Source organism: Musa acuminata, chromosome BXJ3-7 (assembly GCF_036884655.1).
Source record: "Musa acuminata AAA Group cultivar baxijiao chromosome BXJ3-7, Cavendish_Baxijiao_AAA, whole genome shotgun sequence".
In the NCBI taxonomy this organism is placed as follows: Eukaryota; Viridiplantae; Streptophyta; class Magnoliopsida; order Zingiberales; family Musaceae; genus Musa; species Musa acuminata.
In genome coordinates, this window is record NC_088355.1 from 11,924,947 (window position 1) to 11,937,770 (window position 12,824).

General features: G+C 29.6%; 1 protein-coding gene across 1 annotated transcript; it reads left to right on the forward strand.

Annotated features, from left to right (window-relative positions):
* Window positions 1-3,565: 3,565 nt before the first annotated feature.
* LOC135643817 (RING-H2 finger protein ATL60-like) lies at window positions 3,566-4,012 on the forward strand. Its single transcript, XM_065161182.1, has one exon. It carries the CDS (start codon window positions 3,566-3,568, stop codon window positions 4,010-4,012), a length of 447 nt encoding a protein of 148 aa, XP_065017254.1.
* The last annotated feature ends 8,812 nt before the right edge of the window (window positions 4,013-12,824 follow it).

Below are 12,824 nucleotides of genomic sequence, written 5' to 3' on the forward strand. Positions count from 1 at the left end.
TTTTTTGTGTTTATTTATTTTTTTTATTTTTTTTGTTTTTACTGAAGGGTGATCTTTACAGAAAAGGAGGGAGGAAGGAGGCTTGTGAGAAGAGCAAGAGCATATCATTGCTGCTCTGCGATTGTTGTTGCTACTGCGACAACTACTCCTGCTACGGTTGTTGCTACTATGGCTGCTGCTGCGGTGGCTGCGGCTATTGCGGTTACTGTGAGAGGAAGCTACAGTAATGCTACAGCGATGCTAGAGGAGGAGAAATATGTAACGATTAGGTGGAGAAATCTACAGCGATTAGGTGCAACGATTAGGTGGAGAAATCTGCAACGAGGTGGAGAAATCGCAGTCGACGAAGAGGGCCCAATCATGGTAACTAGCGAGGTAAGGGGAGCCCACAACAGTCACCCACTAGTTCTTTCCGTTGGGTGACCAAGGAGACGCTCGCCACGGTGGTAGGCCATATGGTAGTACCTGGCCATCGCCTAGTACTCACTGGGCCAGCGTCAGGTTTTGCCACTCGTCTGAGCGAGTGGTGCTCGGGAAGCCGATGGAGGTGCCGCAACCGGTGAAGAAGAACTCAGTGCTCTCGGTGGGGCCATGTTTGCATTGGTAGAGACTAGTCGAGCAGAGATTATACTAACGAACGGGGAAGCGGTTCGACGGGGAAGCAAGTCTGGTGGGGAAACTGGTTCACTTCATAAGTGCATTTCTACTGGAGGCACTACAACGATGTCGTGGACGTAGTTTGCATTGATGTAGTCGATGATGGCCTTAGAGATATCATTATCTTCCTAAAGACTGTAGCTCTGATACCATATTAAAAGATAATATAAGATACATATTATGAAAGAAGTTGTATTGTATTAAAGTTGTTCTCTCCCTATTTATACAGGTTAAAAGGAAGAATTTTTTTTCACAGAATATAGATATTTCCTCAAGCAGTTAAAAAAATCTTATTTGCTGTATCTTCATCGTTCCTAGTGAGTTCCTCCCACATTTTATAACCATTATTAATTGGCTTGTGAAGAGTCCCCAAGGAGAACGGCCTCCAACAATTTTGAAAAGCATCATCAGTTTCCACTTAATCTGTATTTTATCTACTCTTAGATGGCTATCATCTAGCATCTTTAGGGGCGCACAAGCAAACTCGAGCATAGATAACCCTCCATCATTCTGCTTGGAGTAAATTTGATCAACATGCTTTTGTGCAACAAAGAGTATCCACTTGGCAGGCTGTATATGGAGTTCTTTGTGGGCACAACTTTAAACTCTTGCCTTTTTTCAGTGGTTGGTACCCCTCGATCACCCCTCGTCGTTCGATTCTCTTTTCACGATCAATGGGGCTCTCATCACAGGGTAACTGCACATTGAATTTAATGGGAGTCATTTCCTCATTATAAGTAAAGGTATAAATTTAGCATTGTTCCATAGAATATTTTTCTGTTGCAGTCTCCTGTGAATACACCCCCATATAAGGTAGCTATAACTCTCTCGTAGCTTCCTTGTGTTATTCTTAAACTTTAATCTCATAAACCTCTCCTGGAAGGGTCTTTGATGTCTAATACTCCTATAAGAATCATTATAACATTAGTATTATGATTTTGAGTTATATCAAATAGATATAAAAATAATTTTCTGAAAATCTAGATAAGATAATTTATATGGATTAACCTAAACAATTCATAGAAAGAAATATAAATTTTGGCACGTAAATTTAAAAAAATTATTTATGACCATAATAGGTTTCTAGATAACTTATCTTATTCATATAGAGATATTTAAGGATATGTCTCAATAATCATTAAAATTATCTAAGAAAGAATTTATTAATTAATTCTTAGAAAAATTTAGTATACACCTTTGTTCAATAAATGATAAAAGTAAAGAATTTTAGTTAGAGCAAGTGTTTTTAAAATAACTTGGAAAAGAATCAAATGAAAGAAAAATATTTTTTATGTATATATATTGAAAGTCTATTATATGCTCAATTATATATTAAATTAAATATTAATTTTATAGTTAAAATATTGAGTATATATTAGAGTTACCTAGAAATGAAATACTGGTAAGTTGCTAATAAGATGTCTGGAAGGGACGAATGGTTATATGCTCATATATATTAAATTTAGTCTGGAATGATTATATTTTTAGATTCTGATTATAAATTATCTCGATAATAGAAAATCCATTTTATATTTTATATTTATATTAGTTGGATGGTAATTTATAGAAAAATATAAAGCAATGTATTATTGTATTATCAAAAATATTATTTTGTGACATATAAGGCCACTAATCAAGTTTTATAATTGTAAAAGTTCATCTCTTGGTGTGGTCAAATTCAATTGCCAAGTGATTGAAAATACCTTATGACATATCATAATAGTTTTCTTTCCTAAAAATAGCTACTCCTATGCATTATGGTATAAAGTACTTGATGATTAGAAAAATAGTTTAAAAATAATTAATATTAATTAAGAATTTGAGTTTCACTATATTAATTACTGATTTATTCACTAAGGTCTTATAACTTAAAGTGTTTGATTATTATAATTAATTTTATGAGTAATCTATAAAAGATATGATATTACATATTTGAGTAGATAATATATTGATTTTTTTATTATGTAATTAAAATTATTTATTTCTATTATCTTGTTCATGTTTATATATATACATATTATAGTTAAATTTGATAATAGAATTAGCTTGACAAGATAAATTACATAGATCGTTTTAGACTATAGTAGAAAGGATTAATAGTGTTATGGTATACAGAGGAAAGTATGACATTGATGGTATACAACTATTATGACTCGCATTAATAATTAAACTTAATATGGTATTATTATATATGTTAGACTTATTGGTCTATTTTATAAAATTCACATGCACATGTAAAATATTTTTTCAAAATTTTAGAATCTAATTAAGTAAAATTATTTTTAAATAACCTTTTATTTTATTTATTTAGATTTTATATTTTTTTATATTTTACCAATTAATGGGTAAAGTGAGAAATTATTATATTTTATAGTCTTATCTAATTAGGTAATATATATCAAAGATATAATTGAATTCTGATTAATCAATAGAAAGGAAGTCAAATAAGATTCCTTAAGAGACGACCTTGGTGGGATGAACATTTTTAATTACTTATCCTATACCCTTTGCTCTCATCTATAAATAAACAGAATCTTCTAATGACTCAAAATGTGATATTATGTTATATTATACATTTAAAGATTACTGATCTTCTCTCATCTCCCCTTACTCTCTATTTTATCACTTATATTAGTCCTATGAAGGATAGAAAAAAAGAAGAAGACGAGTCTAATTCTCGTTCTACATCATTGTAACTTTCAAATTCAACGACAGTGTACTTACTAATCAAATAAAGGTTTTTTTAATAGTATCAAAAGGTACGTTATTTTGATCTTGATATATTGTTATTTAATTTTAATTTTTTTAAAATTTTTATATAATAAAATCATAATTATAATTTTTATATTTACAAGAATATCTACATTCGATAAATAGATGAGAGGTGATCCACGGTGAAAATGGTGAGATGAGGATAAGCAGTGAGATTGTGGTGGCAGCTATCATCTTCTTCTTTATGATGGTCGTACTGGCCTTCAATTTATACTTGTACGCCAAGTGGCACTTGCGCTCCGCCCTCCGTGCCCACTCTCGTCCACGCTTTGACTTCACCGCCATCGACATTGATCCCCTCCCTGTCCCTGATCATGGCCTTGAAGCTGCCGTGCTTCAATCGCTACGTGTCACCGTTTACCGAGCGACAGACTTCAAGGAGGGGATCGAGTGCGCCATTTGCCTCTCCCAGTTGACCGACGGTGAGGTGGCTCGGCTGCTCCCTAAGTGCGGCCATGGGTTCCATCTCGATTGCATCGACATGTGGTTTTGCTCTCACTCCACTTGCCCCCTCTGTCGAAGACCGGTCGGCACCAACCCGAATGTCCAACCCATGTCGGGGTTACCGACCATTCATGCTTAGATGAATGTAGGGATCTTTTGCAATTGCAGCAATAGAGATGAATGTAGGGATTTTTTGCAATTGCAATTGCAGCAATAGGACTAGTATCACTTATATTAGTCCTATGATTGAGATACTAAGGAGGGTACTCGAGGGGTTCCCATTGATGTGTAGGCTAGCAACAGAAGAGGCGACATCACCTGTTCCGATGAGGTTTAGGTTGCTGATGAGGCTGTCGACCCATGGAAGGTGGGCTGCCAAACTGTCTCATAGCCCTAGGGAAGGAGGCAATGGGGGAACGATCGAGTGGGAAGCATTAATGCATCAACGTTTCGAACTATATAAACTTGATTTCTTTATTCAATTGAGGTGGTGAAGAATTATTCACCAATTAGTGGCTTAGATTCATTCTCATATGTCAATCCAAATGCATGTTCTGTTTGTAGTTGATATGTACATCAAAAACACAACTAAAGATCAATTGTGAAGTCTCTTGTATTTTGCTAAAGTAAACAATGGAAGGTGTCAACTAGCTTAGTTGATAAAGATTAATTTGATAATTTATTATAAGATTGATCTTATGTTTAAATCTTGTCTTCGTTACTTACTTATTTATAGAAAAAATAAAAATAGATGAACATAAACATAATCGAGCATAGCAAAGACGATCCTAGGTGACAAATGGGATGGGTTGAACCACTTAGGTTTGACATAACCACCCACAAAGTTTATGAGATTACTGTCACCACTATGGCAGGTGAAATAAGACAAAAAATAATCTTAGTCTAGATTAATCTGATTAAAATAATAATTTATTATTTTAGATTATAAAATATACTTAGTAATATAATAACTATGGATTATTAACCCTCCTCAAGCCTAATCCTCTTACTAAGCAATAAGATGTATCCATTAGAAATATTTATCTTTAATCCCTTACACGTAAAGTCAAAGTCTTGAATTTATCCCTTTATAAATAAAGGGTATACTATTTGGAATTTAAGAAATCATAAGTTTTTATATTTGGAGTATGAAAAATAAGTTAGGAATCTCAATATTAAATTTTGCACTCCCATTAATCCATTATTTTTTAAGAATATTATATTATCAAATTCAAGTATTATGATTATGGTAATAAAATTTATATCCCTTTAAATTTTTTAGATAAATAATAAAATACTTTTAAAAAATTGCTATTGAATTTAATTTCTTTCAATGTAATTTAAAGATCCTTATCTCTATAGGAAAATCCTAAATACATAAATGTCTTAAGTTTGATTTTTTATTAGTCAGTAACTCAAAAGGAGTCCATGAAATTGAGTTAGTAGGAATTTTATTCAAGATACACATAATTATCCTTAGAGTTTCTCTTTATATTAATTTGAGTATAAAAGAATAACTCATCATGCTTTTGATCATATCTATAAGAGTATGATTTTGTTTTTTAACAATCTTATTCTACTTTGACACATCTAGTAAAATATACTAAGCACAAATACTCTGCTTTTCTAAGAATCTAACAAAAGACTCAAGATTCTGATTTAACTCATTATATCTATCATGAAATTTATCATCGGATCCGATAATTTTAATCTTTTTATCTAATTAACTCTCAACTTAATAAGTGTATATTTAAAGGTGTCAATAGCTTGAGATCATACATGAATTAGATATATATAATTATATTTCAATAAGTTACCTATAAAGATAATGAAGTAACTCCCTCCATTAAAATCGAAAACATAGAGTGACCTAGATGTAAGCATATATAATCTCAATCAGTTTCTAAAACTATGTTTCATTTAAATATTTGATTATAGAATCAGTGTAAACTTAAGCTTTATATTAATTTTATACAAACCATAATATATAGTTTAATAGTTAACTTTTATTAAACCATAAATATATTGAGCTTACAACCACTAAAATAAATATAATATCCTAATAATTTTAGATAAAGAAATCAAATTTTTAGAATTATAGGAACATGTATTGTAAGGTGTATCAAATAAACTATCTTTAGGCATAGGTGATAAATATCCGTTATTATCGGTTTTGCTTTGAGATGATTTCTTATAACGATGAATATTTCATACTATTTGATTTTCATATTAAAATAAATCTTTATTATTAGTAATATATGTTGAAGTATCATAATCAATCCAACAAGTATTAAGAAATGGACTTCTATAATTTTTTATTTGAAATATACAAATGTCAGACTTATACCATATTTTTTCAAACCAAAACTTTATAGTTATTTTTTACTTGACCTTTCTTGCCACATAAGTAGAATTTTACTATTAAGATTTTTTGAGTTTATATAATATTTATAAACTTAGGTTATTCATTATTAAATTTTCTTTGATTGTTACCTACTTCTATCCAGAATATTATAAGTCTTTCCTACTTTAATCTTAATTTCTCCTAAATACATATACTACTCAAGCTCATTTAAGTTTCACTTATTTTTAATTTTATTATAATAAATTTTAATTGAGTCAACTAAAAAAATATAATTAAAAATAAATTATATGAGAAAGGACTCAACTATATTCATGTCTAATATTCTTGAGTTTGCAGCTTTGTTAACCATATTGATGATATAATTTTGAAATCTTGAATACCAATTTTTTCGTTAAGATATCAACTAATGATTTATTAGTAAATTTAAATCGACCCTTAAATATTCCAATACATTAATTGACCATAATAAAGTCTAAATATTACTAGCAATTATTTATTTTTTAGATTTTTTAATCATTTATCTCAATTATTTGTTCTATAGAACTTTTAGTAGTTACGTTTATGATCTTTTCAACTCATCCGATTAAGATCTTACACACCTAGTATAAATTACATATGCTTAAGCCATTTTTAATCAATTAATCTGGAAGTTATATGGACACATGAAAGAATGTACTAATGTAAAATTAATGCTTTTAGTTTTTAAAATATGATAAATTATTGATATTATTTATAGTTTCCCTTTTGAGTGAAATATTAACATATCTAGTTTACTCAAAATTATTTGTGGAAGACTAATACGTAGAATAGTATTGATATATTTGGGTATACAACTCTAAACTAAAAGGATATTCAAAATAGTATTATTTTATCTTATTACATTATTATTAGATTCTCCTATCGGATTATCTAAATTTTCTAATTATTTATGTCATTATAAATATTATTTTATTAATATCATTTAGGATTAATTATTTAATATAATTTTATAAGTTATTAATCTAGGTCGTTTTAACAACTATAGAACTAATATAATAATTTAAAATATTTTATAAATAATAAAATAGTTATTATAATTTATATCCTACAAGCCTATTATCTTAGGTCACTTTAGTAGCTACTAGTTAGATAAAACCTAGAGATATAAGTTACAAATAATATTCACTAAATTTTTTAATCTAATTTATTTAGAAATAGATCAATAATAGTAAAATAATAATCATTATAATTAGTAAATATTAATTAGCATAAAAGGAATCATATAATGATTATAATCAAGAGAAAACATAAATCATATATTTTATGTGAAAAATAAATATCATTTCATAATTTTCTTTCATGCTCATATATTTAATAATAACATAAATATCTAAAATAATAATTAAAATTTATAAATAACATAAGTAGTTAAATTTAATAATAATAATAAATTATATCACATGAATAAAAATAAAATATTTATATTTTATTTTATTCAATTTTGACAAATATTTATCAGGTTTTATGATATAATATATTATTATCAAATTATGGCTATTAAAATAATATTATCAAATCAAAAAGGTAAAATTATAAACAGAGAATAACAACCATAATTAATCAATTTCATGAAGGTAAAACAATAATTTTGTGCTAATGACATAAGTAAAAAATAATTAATTTTTGAAGAGTAAAATTGATAAATAAAAAAATGAATTAAAGGATACAGATTTAAATTATTTGATTTTTGAAAGATAAAACTTCAAAAAAATGCAAAGCAACTTACAGCGATCTCATGCATGCGAACCTTTCGAAGAGAAGAAGCGGCATATCTATCCCAGTGATCTCTCACATCCATTTATATAGCTTATCGTTCTACTTCATCGTCCCCCCTCTTTGACACTTACTGCAAGCTGTTGCTATTTGATATCGATTCATCAGCCTTTTATGGTCATCACCATCATTACAGAGACAGTAAATAGGAAGAGAATAAGCTTACACCCATGAAAGGAATCATTGGACAGAGCCGGTCACCAAGAGAGATGATCCAGGAAGAGCAGCAAGTCAACTTGATGAATTCAATGGGAAGAAATAGTTTTTGTGGTACCTCATTTTGACAATGTTATTGATGTTCTTTTTTTTACCTTTTTGCTGTTTGTCTTCTCGCCTGTCCTTTTTCACTATCTACTTTTCACTGTAGTAATTAATCTGATATCCATCCTTTAGAGTATATATTTGCTCTGCTGCTGCTTAATTGATGACGTATCGCATCTTATGAATCAATCCTTCATAATAGATCAATCCTTCCATCGCTTCAGTATTCTCCAAATCAAATATGATATGATAAATCTTTCATATCTTGGACCGAACACTATATCAGTGTGACATTTAAGTTCAAATGGACAATATGATCACGAGGAAGAAGAAGAGAGAAATAAAACGACAAGCCAAAGAAGAGAATTATTAGGCGAAACTTGGACTTGACCTTCACAAGTGGAAGCCTTTTTAGGGATCAACTCAGGGCCATCAACTTGGTTGATAGCAGTCCGCTCGCCATCACCAAACCGAGCTGCCGGCGTCTTCTTCACACCCACAACGAGACCCAAGAAGGATGTCGTCATCAGCATAAGATGCGAGGAGGAACTTACTGATCCGACGGTCCGGATCGCGTGAGTGCGTTGTTCGGGTCAATGTTTTTTGGGTGCCCAAGGCATTAACTCGACCATGACCAAGCCGTGGCACCTATTGGATCTGCTTTGGGTCCGACCAAAACAAACTCACGACCGCTCCCCGCCTTCGCAGTAGACCTCAACGTTGAATTCTCTCTCTCAGTTTGCTCTTCTTCCTCCGTCTTGCACTCATCCCCACCTTGAGTTGACTGTTATGCCTCCTCGCTAAGCCGCCGCTTCCCACACGTCTAAAACTCCTTTCTCCTAAACAATTATATATACGTCATCTCGTGAGAATAGAATTATTAGATGTTATAATTCTATCTAATAACTAAAATATACTATAGGTCTAATTAAATTTTAATTATAGTTATCATCAATAAAAAAATAATCCACTTATGATAAGATTTCTTATGAGATATGTTGAGGAGAGACTCTCCAATTACTTGTTTTATATGCTCTACTCTCTCACCTATTAGTAGACATTATCTCTTAAGGAGTTAATACATTATGTGACTTTATGTTATACGTTGAGAGATTATAGATCTTTTATTATATCTCTTTACATCGCTCATAATAGTTCTCTGAATGATAAAATGAGAGGAGAAAATAAGTCTAATTCTTCTTACATATCTATATTACTGTAGCTTTCGGATCTGATAACAGTATGCTTATAAATCATATAAAGGTTTTTTGAATAACATTGAAAGGTGCGTAATCCTGATTTTGATCTATCATTATTTGATTTTGATCCATGTGTTCTGATTTTTTCACATAACAAAAGTATGATTATAGTTTTTATACTTATATTTGGTATCAAAACCATGTTTTGAAGTCATCTTAGATCATAAATGTATATTTGATCTATTTTGCATTTAGACTTATTTGTTAGTACCCGTTGCTTGCGAAAAAGTATTATTCGATTTTGATTGTACGATTCTTAAACAATCCGTTTGTGTTGTCGATTTACTTTCCTATCTCATCCATCTTTTTCAATCTCTAAATATATTCTTTAGTGCTCCTCGTTTGCTTGCGGACATTGTAATGTGATGGAACCAAGATATGTTGCTCGTATTTGTTCAATGGGTTACTATCGGTAGCAACATTTTGAGGGTGGCGTCCTCCGTTGGTCACCAACCTAGTAGTAGGCAAAGTTGTAGGTAATGACTGTGCCGATGATAATCGTTGTTGCACCGCTTCTATTTGTGTGTAGTAGCCTAGGTGTTGCGTCACTATAGTTTGTATCCAACAACAACCCCTTCTAGGCATTATTGTGACCTATCGTGGTTGTCGATGCTGCACACATAGTAACACCGATAATGGTAGAACCAACGTGGGTGGGTCGGATCGAGGGGTTTCTTTGTGTTGTCGCTAAAGGACAAGTATCATGAGTGATGATAATGGTTGATAACAAACAATGATAATGGAAGTGCTACGACGGCTATGTACACAATAATCATAGCTTTTGGCTGAGACTAGTTATTACGCATCGAACGACTGCTACATATGGAGCATCGCAGCATTAAGATACGTTGATATAATTTATTATTGTTAAATTTAATTACTTATGTTATTTATAAATTTTAATATTATTTTAGATGTTTATGTGATTATTAAATACATGAGCATGAAAGAAAATTATGAAATGATATTTATTTTTATATAGAAGGTGTGATTTATGATTTATCATAATTATAATTATTATATGAGTTTTTTTATACTGATTAATATTTAATAATGATTATGATTAGTAAATAATTATGTGATGAGATAAAATGATATTGTTTTGGATATCTTTATAGTTTAAGGTTATATATCTAAAGATAGCAAGATTATTCTATAAGGATGATATTAGTCCTCTATAAATAATTTTGAGTGAATACTAGATATGTTAATATTTTACCAAATATAAATGATATTAATAGTTAATTATATTTTGAAAACTCATTAATATTATTTTATATTTTATAGTAGTACTTCCTTTCATGCATTTTTATACTTATAGTATCCATATAGTTTCTAGATTAATTAATTATAAATGGATTCAGTATACACAATTTACATTAGGGGTGTTAGACCTTGATCGTATTAATTGAAAAGATCACAAGCATAATTATTGAAGGTTCTATAGAATAAATAATTAAGATAAATGATTGAAAAGGTCTAAATTGCTCGATTTTATGATAATTACTAATAATATTTAAACTTCATTATAGTCTATAATTGACATACTAAAATATTTAATGATTAATTTAAATTTACTGATAAGTCATTAGCTAATATCTTAATGAAATAACTGATTAAAATTCAATATGATGGTATTCGAGGAATGCAAGATTATATCCTCAATATGACTAATAAAGTTATAAGGCTAAAAAATATTGGGTATGAATATAGTTGAGTCATTTCTTATATAATTTATTTAATTTTATTTTTCTTAGTTAGGCTCATTTAAAATTTACTATGATAAAATTAAATATAGGTAAAACTTAAATGAGTTGACTAGTGTATGTGTTTAGGAGAAATTAAGATTAAAATAGGAAATGCTGATAATAATGTAGGTAATATACAAGGAGTGGGTAACAATAAAAGAAAATTAAAACATAAATCACCTAAGTTTATAAATATTATATAAACTCATAAAAGAAAATTGTTTATAGTAAAGTTCTACTTCTATGGTAAAAAAAGTCATGTGAAGGATATAAGGTTTTGGTTATATATATATATATATATATATATATATATATATAAGTTTAACCTTTATATGTTTCAAATTAAATGTTATATAATTTTTTTATAATACTTAACGAATTAATTCTTACACTTTAACTTATGTTACTAATAATAAGAATTCATTTTAATATAAAACTAAAGAGTAAGAAATATTCATCATTATAAGAAATAATCTTAAAACAAAAGCAATAGTACGAGGTATTTAATGCCTACGCCTAGAAATAATTCATTTGATTAATCTTAAGATGCATGCTATGTTTCTACAATTTTAAAATTTAATTTTTATCTAAAATTATTAGGATATTATATTCATTTTAGTAGTTGTAAACTTAATTTATTTATGATTCAATACAAGTTAATTTTTAAATTCTATATGATAGTTTATATAGAATTAATAATATTATTAAGTTTATAATGATCATGTAATCAAATATTAAAATAAAATATAGTTTTATAAACTTCTCGAGATTATATATACATATAATTGTGGGTCACTCCATATTTCTTGTTTTAGTGGAGAGAGACATTTCATCATATTTATAAATAATCTATTGAGATATGATTATATATCTCTAATATACTATTGATACTTTTAGGTATACATAAATTAAGTTGAGAAATAATTAGATAGAAATATTAAAATTATCATATATGATTGGGGTGATGAAACCAATTGAGAGTGTTTATGATTTAATATGTGTTTAAATGACACAGAACTAGTTTCGATCAGGGAGAGATAATTAAAGCAGGAAAAATCAAATTGGGCCAAGAGAAATATATCAGAAGATTGGACGGAAGAATCAAATTGGGCCTGAGAGAAATATGTCAGAAGATTGGACGTCAAGTAGAAAGATCGGTCGACGTGTCGGCAAAAAGCTTCGGGCCATGGGTTCTGGCATCGGGCCAAGAAGAATGAAAATTGTACTAAGGAAATCGGAGTTGCGGAGGTCAACTGGCCGATTGGGTAATAAGCCACAAGAGAGGACGATGCGTCGAAGAATCGGATGAAGCACCGATAAACCAATGACATGCCGGATAACATGATTCAAGCTTTATAATAATTGTCTAGATTAAAGTAGGTTTTATTTGTGCAGGATTAAATACAATAGTGATCAAGGCATAAAGCAAAACGAAGTCCCGGAGTTAAGAACGAGATTTCATTGGGAGTTCGAGAGTTCGTTGGAACTCACCAAGAAGATCGTCGT